Genomic DNA, 16,527 nt, shown 5'->3' with positions numbered 1-16,527 from the left:
AACCCAAAACTTCATCAGGTGACAGAATGGAGAAAAAAAACCCTTGGGAGAACCCAGGCTAAGTCGCTCAGTTCTCCTCTGGCCAACGAACGGACAGTGTATGATTATGATTCAGGCAGCATTACAGGTCAGAAATCAGACTGGAATCGGTAGCATTTAAAAGTTCCTTTTGCTTGAAGAGTGATTCATCACGCCGGTCTTGAAGAGGTATGGAGCCGGAGCTGGCCCAGAACCTGTGCGGAGAACCTGTTTGGTTCTTGTGGTCTTAGTGAGGATCTGTGCCGATGACTGTCGTATCGACGAAGCCTTCACAAGTAGACACGGTCTCTGCTGACATTCAGGGCTGCGTTTTGGTCGTGTCCAGGTGCAGGTCCACCATCTGATCTGGATACAGACCAGATCCAGCTGACTGCAGTAACCTGAAGCTCCCCTAAAAAGGGTCTAGGGTCTAATTTGTGACGAGCTGCTCATGACATTTACCACAAAGCACAACACATGATGATATAAATGGCAGTCAAAACCATAGATTAAAGTTGATTCAGCCACTTACTCTTAATTTTTCACTGACACACAAGCTGCGCCTGTACCCGCAGGCGCTGGTGTGTCGTTTTGACAGCTAGTGAAGTGATAGCAAAGAACCATAGCAAAGAACACAGTACCAGAGAAATGTACAGCCCAATTGGTTTGAAAATCGTATTTCATTCGATTATTTCCTGAATTGTTGGTATGTGATGGTAATACTGCATTTAAATACATACAATTTTGGGGGTCCAAGTCTCATCTAGGGGGGTTGGACCCCCCCAATACCCACCATTTTAGTCTAAATTTAAACTGTCTGCTTCTCAAACAATGTTAGGAAGACTGTTCCAGAGTTTTGGTGCTAAATGGAAAAGGATCTGTGCACCAGCAGTCGATTTTGATATTCTAGTATTAACTGGCCAGAGTTTTAAGATCCGAATAGACGTGAAGGACTATAATGCGTTAAGAGCTCGCTCAAGAACAGATGAGCTAAAATGTATATAATGTTTAATAGGGAGACAATGCAGTGTTGACAGAACAGGGCAAATATGGTCATACTTGCAGTGTTTCCCACACATAGACTAATTTGTGGCCGTGCACCAGAGAGGTCACTTACAAAGTTAGGTTAAAGTAGTCTTACGTAGCCAGACCTTCAGACTGACGGCAGAAGGTCTGGACTCTATCTGAGCTTTTCTTGGCCAAGGACCGCCCAAGAGGACGTTTGACTGACATGTAACCCAACCAATCACAGTTCGTTTTGTCCCGCGTCATGTTTAGTGGCGTGGCAATATAATGTCGATGTCCCTACAATAACAGACCGGTGTGCATCTAATAAATTATTCATTCATGAACGTTGTGCAAGTTTACTGCAACAATGGAGCCGCGAATTTCACATACTTTTTGAAAATCCAGCGTTTAATTGATCCTGGCAAGCGCTATTGTCGCAGTTGTAAACACAACGGCTTTCTTCTTCCATGAGGGGTTTTGGCATCACGGCATTTGTTTCCAGGCGGGCCGATAAAGAATGCGACACACACGTCTCCCGGACATCCTGTAGAATTCAACCAATCAGATTGCGACTTCGAAACTCCTGAAGTGTTTCCAGAAAAGTGTGCCATATGCATCAGATGTTCAGCCAACGGTTTGTGGGCGTGACATCTGAGGCTGAGACTAGGTTAAAGAAGAGGGATTCAAACAAATAGCATATCAATAACAATGTAGAATTTACAGGAAAAATATCTAAGGTGGGGGTGTGTCATATTCAGTCAGTTTCAATAGTCTGGTAACCATGGGAGTGTTTTAGCATAGTGGCTCTGAGGTTGTGGAATGCTCTTCCTCAAGACATCCGTCAAACATCCACCCTTCTCTCCTTCAAAAACACATTTTTTATCTGAATATTACTCTTTAGCTCACAGTCTGTAAATTCTACATTGTTATTGATATGCTATTTGTTTGAATCCCTCTTCTTTAACCTAACTTTGTAAGTGACCTCTGTATATTAGGCCTACTTTCTGCCCTTGTTATGTGTATTGTGCTTTGATGTTGATGTTATTTTGTTTTATTCCTTAACCCGGTCTCAGTGGTTCTCAAACTTTTTAGAGTTGTACCCCATGAGGCTTTTAACATCCTTCTGCGTACCCCCACTCTTCAGTCACACCTTTTTCAGTAAGGGACAATTTACTGAAGGCATCTCCAGAAGAAAAACACAACAACTGTTTTTAAAATGTTTCTTTATTTTCTAAATTCTTCAGTATTTTCTGCCCATTGGCAGGAATGCATAAGAGACAGATTGGCTCAAACTTTGTCACAAGAAAAAAAAAAAGTTGCCTTTCCATATTTCGTTAACATCATTGAATCATTTGCATAATCAGGATCATCATTGTGGTTTTCATAACGGTCATTCTTTTCATCAAAAACAAGTTTCGCTTTTTCTCCGCACCATTATTCGATGAGTAGATATAATCAAACACCCTGCAAACAGTAAAGCATTTGGAAGTCCAGAGCTGTACTCAAGCCCAACATTTCCTCCAAGTGTAAATACAATCACCAGCTGGGAATCTAGACCCGGACGTTTGCATTTCCTCTCTCTCCCCGTGCATGTTTTGGAAATTAGCTCTTGGATATTAGCAGATATAAAAACACAAACAACAGTCTCCTCAACGGTGAAGGCCAATACATTGATATCAATGGTTTCTGCGTAGCTTCCCTTGTGTTTTTGAATACTCTCTAAAAATACCCCAAACCTTCACCATTACTACTTCCAACACACCATTCACTTTTCAACATCAAATAACAAGGCAGATCATCAGCAACATTCAAACAACATTTGTGAACGCAACGGCTAACCGCTTTCAGATAAACGAGTATGTTCTTGGAAGTGACAGGTCTACAGAAAAGCCCTGGAGTCTCCAACGCATCTGAACTCATACCACAAGGCCAACAATCCCTCACTTTTCTTGTGGATGAAAACAAGCTCCTAAATCACTAAATGACATGAAGCATTGCCCTTGCACTTCAGAGCACCGTCCTCCCCACAAAATAGTTATATACATACAGGTACACCAATATATACACAATAAAGCCAGCCCTGAATGCAACAACAAAGATGACAACGAAGGTCTGTGAAAGAGCGACATAGAGCCTGCAACTTGTGTAAAGATTCTGAGAGTTGCCCTTTTGATATCAATGCTGTGCTGAAGATTTAAGAGGCCAGACGTTCAGGCAAGTGGCCCCAAAAATATTTTGATACTTAAGTCACACTAAAAGAGGTCTGAATGCCATTACATTAGATACAATAATATGAATGATAATGATCGCTTTTTCTGAGCCATTTGTCAATGACTTTTAATCAGCTGGTGATTTTAGTGCATGTATTAAGTCGGCACTTTCATCTCAAGTTCACACTGGTGTCCTATCAGAGGAACCACAGAATCACATTAACTATCAAAATGATCCAGTAACGTTTGACATCCACAATGTGTCACAGTACTTTTGTCTTCATTTTGAACTCATTCAAATGTCTTTTTTGTGAAATGTCTTGCTTGAAAAGTGTGCATGTACCATGTTTCTATAAAGTAAATGCCACTTGTATTTACTTGACACTTCCCTAACTAGGCCTAATGCTTTGAAATTCATACATTTTAAGTGTGGCTTAAGTGTCCCACTGTACAGGACAAGACAAAAAACTTTAAAAACAACATGGAAGTCCATGGAAAATCTAACTAAGGCAATCTCAGTGAAAACCTTCCCACTTGCTTAAAAAAACAGGAGTAGTCCATAAAGCGTACATAAAAAAGGTATAAAAAGTTAACTGCAGACCAGCTGAGGGGCATTCAACTAAACACCATCTACAGCGCAAACGTTGCATAAACACACGAACACCACACTCCTCTACCCATCTAAAGCCACCTAATCCACTATTACATCCATTTCATGCACTTAAAAATCACCTGGATCAGACACATACTGTATGAATGTGAGGCAGTTGAGTCTTGACATCCCTCAATACTGAGTATCTGAATGTTGATGTGTATTGTATTATACACATCACAGAAGATTGTCATTCTTTCACAATAAAGGGAAGGAAACCCAAATGACAGTAAAAGTGTATTTGTACCAGGTTTCTCAATCCCATACGCCAATACAGCAACACATCCTGAAATCTGAGAGTGTAAACCATGCCTTTGTACACAGAGACTGCACATACAAAGCATTTCAAAACCCTGCAATGCTTCCCTCGTGAAACTGGTTTGAAAGCTGTTTTCATGTCATAATATTGATGATTTAGGTTCTCGTTCATCAAGCAGCACCGGAGGAATCTTAGCAGCTGCGCTCGTGTTTCTCTGATTTTGATGATTTTTCTCTGAAATCATCTCATGATACTGAAGCATGTAAAATTCATAGCTCGTTTATTGATTATTTAGTTGAGCTTCTTTTTTCTTTTTCCATCCATATTTCCATGCATTGTTGAGGGAAACACAAAAAGGCTTGGGAGCATCCTCTTATAAAAAAGTACTGTGGCAGTATCATGGAACAGTGTTGGTATCATATGGTAATACCATGGTATTTTTTGAGTAACCCCTAAAGGGACATGGTAAAAAAAAAAAATTAGATTTCTCTCACAAAAGTATTGTTTTCCCCAGATAATTTTTGTGTGCACTCGCCAATACTTGTGCGAAATCATATGAGGTGGGAGGAACAACTATATTTTAGTGCTTTCGCATCCGAACGCAAAGTTTCTCTGGTGAACGCAATACTTTTACCATTGAATGCAAATGTTTTGCAAGAGAACTCAAGTTTCTTTTCTTTATTTATATATGTATATTACTTTATATTTATATATATAAATATAAAGATACCATACTCAAAAAATACCATGATATTCCGTCCTGTCAGTGTCAAAAAAAATGGCCCAATTTACCTGAATTAGCCCTATGGTACAAATAATACCATAATAATACCAACAACAACAACAAAAACGGTATTATCATGGTACTTTCTGGTGCTATTACAAAAAGGAGTGGAGGGAAACATTCGTTTTTCCTTTGACTTTCTCTTTTAGACTCTCTCCAAAAAGAGTGATCCTGAGAAAATGTGAGGGAGAGAGGGAATGAAATAAGCGGCGACTCGCGTGCACATACACACTCACGCACGCACATTTAAGACTCGTTTAATCTTTTGTTTCTCTCATACGATAAAAAACAAGAACATCTCAGTCCAATGAACAAAATGACAAGAAAAACAGTCCCAAAATGAAACCTAAAAACAATTGAGTCTCAGTGAGAAGAGAGTCATTTGGATGAAGGATTAAAACGGATGGTATGAATCCACAGAGGAGATCTGAGGCAGATGTGAGGGTGGTCCGGCATCTTTAGACTGAAACTGGGGGGATTTCTAAAACAGGCAGGTTATCGCCATGCAGACCCCATCTTGAGGCAGGTCAGGCGTGTGTGTGAGTTGTGTTTGCTTTGAATGAAGTGCGCTGCTGTTTATGGCTATTCTTCTGTAAAGAGGCGATGACAATCATGCCGAGTTGAAATTCAAGGTGTCCGTGGACTATGGCCTGAATCGCTGAGGTCCTTGAGTCCGACCAATGAGCCGGGCCCCTGCCTGGCGTCACCAGATATACATGTCCAGTAGTTTTTGGCTCAGGGAAAGATGCTATGCAAGCATGCAAATCAGCTTCACATGCAGTCCTCCACCAATGTTCACAGAGAGCGAGAGAATACAAATGAGCATCATGTGACCTCATTAAAATGGTTAGGTCATTCACCCACCCTCATTTCGTTCCAAACCTGTATGACTTGCCTTCTGCAGAACGCAAAAGAAGAAGATATTTTGAAGAATGAAAGTCAAAGGGGTCCATTGTTGTTTTGGACTCAACTGACTTTCACGTTGACGTTCATCTTCGAAACATCTTTAAAACGTCTTCTAAACCATCTATAAACACTTCAAAACAACTTCTTTTGTTTTCCACAAAAGAAAGAAAGTCATACAGGTTTGGAATGGGATGAGTAAAAAATATTTTTTTTAAATTTTTTTTTTAGGGAACCATCCCTTTAAGTGAGGAGTATTGCTGTATATGCCAAATGCCAATAAACTGAAAGCATGTGTCCATTTGTGTGTTGTATTTGTGTGTTAGTCTGCGTATATGAACTTGCACTTTGTTTGGATCTAAAACTGGTAAATCGCTTTCCCTCTTTTTTCCCCCATATATCACAGTTACTGATGTATGCATGTGTGTATTAGTGTTCGTGTGGTAGTGTGTGTGTCAGTGTAAACCTGTAGGTGTGCTAAATCTTTTCAAAGGTTTTTAACTACACATTCCTAAACCCTCACCATCCAAGTCGGACCAATGCCTCCACGACCACATCCACTGAACAAACCGTCAACGTAACAACAAACTAAGACACAAAATGAAAAGAAAATCTCGAAAGGATAAAAACTGAGAAGACTCTGCTTTTGTTATCCGACAGGAATTTGAGCAGGCGAGAGAACGGGTCGGGCCGCTTTATAAGGGGGGGTTAAAGGGCATGCCCTCGTCACTGGGCGTGGCCGTATCGTCGCTAGGCTCGAGGCTGTCCTTAGGGCTCAGGGTGCTATCAGAGAGGGGCGTGGCCTCATCTGAAGGGGGCGGGGTTTCAGCCGAGCCATCCTGCTGTCCATTAGGAGTGGCCGTGTGCAGGGTTTCGGGGGGCGTAGGAGGGGGAGTGTTGGTGTCAGGCTGGGTGCTGATGGGTAGCGAGGCTGGCACCGGCACGGGCTCAGTAGGAGTGTGGGGGACGCTGGGTACCGACGCCACAGGGCGAGGGGTGGAGTTGTGCAGCAGGGAATCGCCCAGGCCCAAGCTGGAGTCGCTGTGCACCAGGGAAGAGGTCTTTTCCACCAGACGCCACTGCATGATGCTCGTGTCCTTGCCGCCTGTTGAAATCAGGTGATTGTCGTTGTGCATGAAGCTCACGTTTGTCACGTGACTGCTGTGGGCGCTGTACTTGTGGCTTGGGGCCTGCAATTAAATAACAAAACCAATCAAATTTCAGATAAATCAATGACATAATCGCCCTGGCCTTAGGAAATTCACCCAACTACGTTCAGACTGCAGGAAGAAGAAGATTCAAATCCGATTTTTTTTTTCTCATATGCGAATCAGATGTTTTATCCATAACAGTGTAAACAGCACATAGAATCTGATCTTTTTTATTCTGATTTGGGCCACTTCCATATGTGGTCCAAGATCAAATACAGGTATGATGTTTTGCAATGCGACCTCAGTCTGAACCGTCATATCGGAATTCATGCGACTTTCACATCACAACATTCGTCACAGTTCTGTGCCATGTGTGCCACACAAGTCCTGAAAAGTGAAGCCAAAGCGTCTCGATCGCCCCCAGGTGGCTGTATGCAGTATAGGTCATAAACCCCGCCCTCTCCATGTAACGTAATGTGATGTGAGACAAACTAAACAATCAAATTACACATCAAATCATTTTTTCAAAGATGTTTTCTGTCATTTTTTATGTCAGTTCAACTGTTCGTTCTTTAAATAAGTTTGGTTTTAGTTAGTTATTTGATGCTATAACAACGGGGTTGTGATGTCAAGATTGACAGCTGTGATTGACAGCTTCTCTGAGTGAAGAAGTCAGTCACTCACCAACTGACTTTTTTCTGGATCTTCGGGAGGAGGAGATTGGAGCTTTAACTTTAATTTCTACATTTCCATTACTGTTTATTTCACACCGACATATCGAAATATATGTAGGGTAAGTGCAAATGTGTGTATAAACTAAGCTAGCAGGCTAATCGCTTATCTACATGCTATGCTAGTATATAAGCTAACTAATACAGACATAAATGGACATTATAACGTAGTTGAAACAGCATTTATCATAACATGATTTTGTAGGAATTGTAATCAGGCGCTTAAGAGAGTACCTATTAAAAGCAATTAGAACCAATTGGATCGCTTGGGGTCCTAAAGGAGACCCGATTTCAGGGGGGACCCAATTTGTCACTACACCGGCTTCACTTACAGCAATGGAAGAGAGTGAAGGTGCGTCACCCATCTTTAATTACAGTCTATGTTCTGTGCTAACGGGAGTCACTCCAAAGATCTTACGAGGCTCTAGTTCTTTGGTCACTCAGTTAATATGGCAGACAGCTGTGTAGATAGTCAGTGGAGGGACGCTGAGCTGTTATACTCATATAGTTTTCCCTTGTTTTGCTTGTATAGATACTTGTCATAATACTTATGAGAAAAACCTCATTCTCTTTCTCCTTATCTTCATCCTCCTTATTGCCTGCGCATAAATTCACTAGCTTCCACGGCACATCACCTTATAAACGCATAAGACCTCCACGTTTACTACTGTATAACAGCAGTTTGAACAGCCACAAAATATTTAAAAAAAAATTGGATCCGAGCAATAAATCGGAATTGACTCACAGCTCAAGTTCTGACAAAAAACATTTAAACCGAGGTCCTGACTCTCTGTGGTCCTTTGGGAAAGAGTAGGGGTGTAACCCCGGCATCCTGGACAAATTCACCACCTCCCCAAATATTATTAAAGTCGCAATGAAACGGAAGTAGTAAAGCTACTTTCTTCTGAATTGTGATCATAGCGATTATTGAATAAGAAAAAATGTAGGGGAGACTTGCTTCAATCCATCGTTTGTTGATTGGATGGATGCAGATCTGAATGTGAGCTTGCAGTCGGAGTTTAAGCGCACTAAATGACTGGATAAATCTGGCACACGTCACCAGAGAGAAGTCTGTCATTTCACTGGAAGATCCAGCTATGACATTTTGATAAAAAATTATAAGGTAAAAAAAAAAGAAAGGAAACATGCACAGAGGAATTGTTCACAAAAATATCAATGACATACATTTAGAAAATAGATAGTAAATTTCCATGCCAACTTTAAGATACATCGGCAAAGTCTTAAAGAACTTAAAATCGTATCAATTAAAAAAGGTTACTGAATCAATTTGCCGTTAAGTTTATTGATACACATTGAAACAAAAACCAATGAATCATGAATCAAACTGATTTACTGATCACACCCCTAGGTGTGGCTTGGGTTCAGATATTTAAAAATAATAATACACATAATATTCTAAAATGTAAAGGTAAAGATACTCTTAAAAACCAGGGGTCGGCAACCTATGGCACGCATGCTAACATTTGCACACGGAGGGATAATCACTGGCACATGACAATAGGATGTGTTTAATTGAAACACAATCCCTGGAGCTTGCATACAGACGTACATTTTACAGTAATCATTCCTCACAGCCAGTTTTATTAAGTTAGGAGTTATAAATGCTACTAAACTGTGAGATTATATCATGCCCTAGCGCATAGATCTGACAAACCATGTGTGTGCTTCTGTGATTATCTCTCCGCATGCCATAGGGATAAACTGCTTTAAACTATGGTAGTGAAGATGGTGTGATGTGACAGACCTTTGGTCTTGAGCAGGGATACTGGAAAAGATGAACTTTACAGAAGTCATCAGCCAGAGCGATCACCTTCCTGTTGTGAGATCGCACCAGGGCATTGATATCTGTCCCGTCTGAGCCCTCCGGCCAAACACCTGCGCGCGCACACACACACACACACACACACACACACACACACACACACACACACACACACACACACACACACACACACACACACACACACACCAGTGCACAACATCACAACACTGTGAGTCACAACACTACAAGAAAGATTCTATCAATTTAATAACTACATTCATCACGAGCCTGTCAGTATTTAAACAATGTAGCTTTTCAAACAAGTGATATTTCCATGAAACGTGGAGGAACAAAACATTACATCATGCTTATTATTGCCTCATTTGTTTTTCCACCAAGCGAGACATAAACGGATGTATCAAGCACACTTTTCTAGAATGTTCTTCCTCATATGTAAGGAGTCATTTTAGTCATTCAAAGGTTCTTTTTACACAATTAACATTTCAATCAATCATAGATCATATTGATGTGGATATGTTTGCACAAGCTCGGTGTCACCATCATGTCAACAGAGAATTAAAATTACAATGTTATGATAGATTGATTATAAAGTATATGTGAGACTATAGACTATATAGATCTGGCTATATGTTTAAATGAAACCCTTTTCTTTTCATGACACATTAACACTACAGTACAGAAGCTCTTTCGGCATTATCCTGAACATTGTAAGCATTCATTTCATGAGTCACTGAAGAGAAGAGAGGCTCTCGGGAGCGCTTGTAAATGTCATATGCTTTTGATTTTACTTCACATGAAAGTCAGTCTGAAGACTTTGATAGACAACCTAGGAAATCTAATTTTTTAAGTTTCATTACAAGCTGTTCACACATTGGCAATAAAAAAAAAGTAATTATTACATGAACATTCTTACATATAGCCCCTTTAAACAATTGCATTGATAAATATGGTTCATCACTGCTTTTAATTGAATACTATAACTTAAAATGTTCATTAAAGTCTTTTATTGTTTATCCTTTCATTTGTTTTTACATTTTTATTTAATGTGCAAATTTGCAATTTAATCTTAACTCGTAGCAAGAAGTAATACAATTCAATTCCTTCTTCATTTTAACAAGGCAAGGTATTTTTGACCTTATCAATATAATATTCATAAGCACATAGACACCTCACCACAGTCAAAAACTATGATCATAAATGGATTAGGAGCCTTTAGCAAGATCACCAGCAGGAGGCAGAAGAACACCAGGTACAGGACAGACACACACACGCACGCACACACACACTTTTCTGTAGCATCATTCATCGTACTGCTCTAATCTATTGGCTCAGTGCTGAGGAATTTGTACAGTTTTACCAAATATTTTTCCAGTCTAATAAAGTGCTAAAATATGTGGAGCTGTGGTGAAGACTGGGCTGTCTTTATTCAAAAGCACACAGTGTAAATGTGCAGCCGTCTCCAGCATCGCAGACAACACACTCTGCTGACAGATAAAGTGAGTTTTGTGGCCTGAACTACTTTTGGGTTTAGTAAATTACCCTGCTTAGACATGAAGTCACAATGACAGACTATAACTGCGTGAAAAAAGACAGAGTTGCAAAGACAGAAGGAAAGCGAGAAGAAAAGGGAGAACAGATGACTGACAATCAGACTAATAAATAGATGATGAGCAAAATTTGTCACCAGAAAATGAGCTAAATATGACAAAACCTTCCTCTGGGGGAAATCTCCATTTACACAAATTATATAAACTGCATATAATGTAAAAAAAAAAAAAAAAAAAAAAAAAATAGAAAACAGTTATATTAAACTGTAATAATATGTCACAATATTACTGCTTTTACTGTTTTTTTGAGGATGAGTCTTCTTTTACACACACACACACACACACACACACACACACACACACACACACACACACACACACACACACACACACACACACACACACACACACACACGTTGTAAAAAAAAACAATAAAAAAAATATTTTGGGGTTATGGTTTATATTTTACTTTATAGAAAACCAATAGAGGTCCGACATGTCGTCATTTAGACTGCCAGTAACTGTGTGTTGGTGTGTGTGTGAGAGAGAATGACTAAGACCCCCTCAAGACTAAACCACTGACAGGAAATGAGTGTGAAATAAAGCATACAGTGCAAATACCAGACACAAGTTTGGAAAAAACTGATGAGACATGCAAACGCAGAACACACACACACACACACACACAATACTCATAATACATAATCAATGCAGGTGTCCTTCTAACCAATTTTCAGTCATAAGTCCCATAATGCATCACTCCACAGATACTGACCAAAGACGTGGAATCCGAGCACACAGGTATACGAGGCCCAGTCGATGTCCTTGCACTCAGAGCGGTTACGAATCAGCTTACAACCGTTTGGAATGTCCCCTGTGGAAGAGGGAAGACAACATGTCAGAAAAACTCAACATTTCAACAACTTTTGGTCCAAAGGCAAACACAAACCACAAGCTGAAACAGTCATGGTGAATTTGACCCCACCAAAGACACAACATTTTTTATATGATCGGACATTAATGTTTTTAAGAGAAACTGGCCAAAGAGAGCTTTTTTGGTTGCGGTCAGACACTTACAGTAAAGGATTTCATAATCTCCTGAGTTGGACATGATGAACTTGTTATCGGGGGACCAGTCAAGATGTGTTATGTAGCTGGAATGTCCCTGAGGAAACAGATTAAAAGATTTGACAATGAAAAAGGGGGAAGAAAACAGTTCTATCACAGCATTTGTTCAAATCAGAACGAACTGTTATGATCACAGAGCTGCTAGAATTCTGTAGGAGGACAAAGACATTGACAGGAACAATTCCCCACAAAATAAAAACTCAAAGTTGTATGTCATAAAAATGTCATCTCTGTATGCTTTGCAATAAAAAAATATAAAAAAATCTTCCAGGGAACACAAAAGAAGACATTTTGTAGAATAGCTAAGCTCATCTTTTCACTGCAATGAAATGTAGTGTTTTTATACGGTTCAGTTCCAAAAAAGACACACAAAAAAGCACTGCATTCTAAGACTTCAATAGCCACACAATATCTTTGCGCAAGGAAAAGACCAAAACAATGTCGCTGTCGGTCGGAAACCTTGCATCTCCATATTTTGTCATTTTTGCTATTATTTTAATTTTATAAATCATTAAATTCATAAATCATTACTTTACGTCAGTCAGTGGGTTTTGCAAATATTTAACCAATGAAAAGTAATAAAAAGTGCTTGTGACTAAACCTCGTATCTCCATTGGATCCTCAAACTGTCAGTCAAACCTCATAACTCCGCCCACCTCTATCGTGAATGAAGTGCCGCACACGTCTCAGAGCGTCTCTGCTCGAGTGCAATGCAAGAGTAAATAATGAACTGGTTCTTTGAATAGGTACAGAGTTTTTAATACTCAAAAAACTATATATAAAGGCTAATGTTTTATGTATTTGAGGAGCGGAGAAGAGTGTCTTAATCTAGTGTTTGTCGTCGAGTCACAGCCAATACTGTCTTGAATAGCCTGTGTGAAGCACGACGTCTTTAATAACATGAGATTTTGGCCAAATGACAGAAAAACTGAGCGCCCACATTGATAAAATAAACTTAATAACCTGTAAGTTGATGGAAATATAATGCGATGCACTTATTGCCTCAGATGCGAACATTCAAGACATGTATGTCCAAAATTGTTCAGAAGTAACTTGTTTAAAAGTATGCTAAAGTGTACGTCTTTTTCACAAGGGAAATAACACATCCTGAAGACTTGGAAGAATGTGGCGTACGAGCAGAGCCGGCTCTCCCTATAAGCGAACTAAGCGGCTGCTTAGGGCCCCGCCGCCACTAGGGGGCCCCCTAACTACAGATGGTACTCGCCGGTGTCGCTGCGGTTTAACAGTCAACCAACCGTGTAAAATCGTTGTCTTCCCTGGACTTGGAAATTTGACCGCAAAAATGAAATCGGGTGCAGAAAAAAGGAGAAAAAAAATACCATTATAGTAGAGCTACTACTCTAACGAAATCCAAATTTTAAGAAGTTTTTACTGTAGAATTCTTTTTGTATGAATTTTTGAACTTGGCACATTACACAATGCTCAAATAACCGCTTATTGCACCTTCAGCCCAATTCGCGGTGCTATTTCACGGCAGCCTCGGAGGGTGCGTTAAATTGGACATTATCCCATTATAGTAGAGCTGCTTCTCTAACGAAATCCAAATTTTAAGCAGTTTTTACTGTAGAATTCTTTTTGTATGCATTTTTGAACTTGGCACATTACACGATGCACAAAGAGCGGCCTAATTGCATTTTCTGCACAATTCGCGGCGCTGTTTCTCTGCAACCAGAGGGTGCGTTAAAGTGGACATTATCCCATAGTAGAGGCACTATACTCCAACGAAATCCACATTTTAAGCAGTTTTAATTGTAGAATTATTTTTGTATGAACTACATGTAATGTGCAACAATGCCTCTGTAAAATGTAAAAAGTGTTACCTAGAGTTTTTATTAGATTTATGTATTTATTTTATAACTAAACATTTTATATACACATTTGGCTAATGCTTGTTCGCTGAAGTAGTGTTTTTGTAGTTGGAATATATTAAAAATAAATACCAACTCAAACTAGAATCTTTTGCAGAATTTTTAATCTCTTTTATTACGGAAGCGTATTGCATTCACTTGAGAAAAAAAAAAATTTCTCTGTTTTTCTGAATTAATGAGTTAATTATCTCAGAATTACGAGATAATTTTTCATGAAAAAAAGTTTTTGCTCTGTTTTTCGGAATTAATGACTTAATTATCTCAAAATTATGAGATAATGTTTTCTTGAAATAAAAATATTTGTTCTGTTTTTCTGAATTAATGACTTAATTATCTCAGAATTTGTGTAAGGGTTAGATTTTATACAGTTGCTGGTTTGCGGTGGCAATACTCACGGGAAAACGTACAAATTCTACGAGGTGGCTTATTCGTACGAATTCATACGAACTGACTCGTACGAATTACGTTCTAACGTAATTCGTATTTTTTGCAAAATAGATTTTTTGCAAAATCGTACATATTTTACGACTTGGCCAATTCGTATGAATTCATACGAATGACCTACCCCTGACCCCGCCCCTAAACCTACCCATCACGTGGGTTTAGACAAATCGTACAAATTTAGGTCGTACGAATTAGCCAACTTTTTATCATTGTACGAATTCGTACGAATTGGTCGTGAGATAGCGTTGATTATTCACTGCAAGACAGGGCCCCAAAATTATCCTGCTTAGGGCCCCCAGATTTACAGAGCCGGCCCTGCGTACGAGTCACATGGACAACTTTCATGATCGTTTTATGGTCCTTTGTTGTCCTTTTTGGAACTTGACAGCAAATGAACATCCATTTTCAATGTATAGGAAAAAGCAGCTTGGACATTCTGAAAAATATCTCATTTTATAAACATATCTCAATATTTCACAGAAGACAAAGTCATACAAGTTTAAAACAACATAGGGGTGAGTCAATAATGACTTTTTAGGCAATCCAGCTCAGGATGCATAAAATCAATTGAGTTCAAAAGTCTAAAATCACTCATCTCCAGCGAGACAGGAACCGTCCCACAGACACGGACAACTAATCAAGGGATTGGAAAAGGACACACAAAAAAAAGCTTTTCAAAGAGTGAACGCAGTGGAGTCGATAAATAATGCTGGAAGGGTTTCCACCCAGCTCAATCTCTGCTCATCTGATTTGGCACTGACTTATCCGAGTCCACAGGCTTCACTCCCACATGAGCACTGACGTCTTTATGTGTGTGAGTGTGTGTGTGTGTGTGTGTATGTTTGTGAAAGCCTGCTATCTGCACACTATCTAATTCCCACTAGATTATACTGTAAAGATCACCTATCGCTCCATTGCCAGCTTTTCATACACATACTGAGATGTGATTTATGTTTCCAGAGTCCTGTAGAAAGAGGTCAGAAGAAGTCAAGCATTCCCACGCTGCACATGGTTTACAGCTCAATGGTGCTTTGCTTGGAATTCTTGACCTCGACAGTATTTGGACACTTTTGCACACTTAATACACATTAAAAAAATGTATGAATCTCAAATGAATTGCGTAGATAAACTATTAAACCTGCATTCAAATCCTGGATTTTGTTTCAGAAGAAACTTCACTTTTTCTGAGCCACTTTCAAATACTTGATCAGCATGGTGATCTGTAGTTCTTTTGACAAATGTTTTCTGGAAAAAAGTTTTTGGGAGGTTTTTGTCTTTACAATAAATCACTCAGTTTGATATTCTGAAGTTTTGCTTGCGTGTCCAAATCCGTTTTGAGGGCCACTGTATGTGTTCATCTGTGTGTGAGTAACGTGCTTCAACTACGCAGACACACACACCAGAGCGAGTCGTTCGCCAGCATCAATAAAACCACAGACCAGTGTTCCCACAACGTCTGAATTCCCATCGGAGCCTCAGACGAGTCAGGCAGTCGAGAGAGGCACGCTTTCATTCTGAAACCACCGTTTCTTTTATTCCGTCATTCTATGAAAGGAGTGTAATGTGTGTCCATTCTTGAGGAAGGACGCTAAATACAGAAATCTGCTTTAAGTGTTTTTCAAGCTAAAATATTGTACGTTAAAACGTGATGGTGGTGTATTTTTTTTACACATATTTTAAAGAAGTATATTACTGTTCATAAATTTGTGGCCAGTGAGATAAAATACAGTTAAAAAAAAAGTATATTCAGCAAGGCTGCATTAAATTGATCAAAAATGACATTTCTAATATTATAAAAGAGTTCAGTTTCAAATAAATGCTGTTCTTATGAAATTTATAAGAAAATGAAAATAATCATAAAAAATATGCATCACAGTTGCCACAAAATAATAATAATATATATATTTTTTTTTTTGCAGCATAGGAAGGAGCATAAGAGACTATCAAACGGTCGTGTAATTCCATGTATATCACATAGAGCCAGACATATTTCTATTCA

The 16,527-nt window shown here is 39.2% G+C and overlaps 1 protein-coding gene across 1 annotated transcript in view; it reads right to left on the bottom strand.

Moving 5' to 3' along the window:
* Window positions 1–2,232: 2,232 nt before the first annotated feature.
* eml4 (EMAP like 4) overlaps window positions 2,233–16,527 on the bottom strand; it is a 70,688-nt gene continuing 56,393 nt past the window's right edge. Inside the window, 4 exon segments of the mRNA XM_082154675.1 lie at window positions 2,233–7,024; window positions 9,482–9,612; window positions 11,843–11,941; window positions 12,145–12,232. Of these exon segments, the coding sequence (XP_082010801.1) occupies window positions 6,530–7,024; window positions 9,482–9,612; window positions 11,843–11,941; window positions 12,145–12,232 (813 nt within the window). The 3' untranslated portion in view covers window positions 2,233–6,529.

Source organism: Leuciscus leuciscus, assembly GCF_965113295.1.
Source record: "Leuciscus leuciscus genome assembly, chromosome: 22".
In the NCBI taxonomy this organism is placed as follows: Eukaryota; Metazoa; Chordata; class Actinopteri; order Cypriniformes; family Leuciscidae; genus Leuciscus; species Leuciscus leuciscus.
This window is presented reverse-complemented; position numbering and strand designations above follow the sequence as displayed.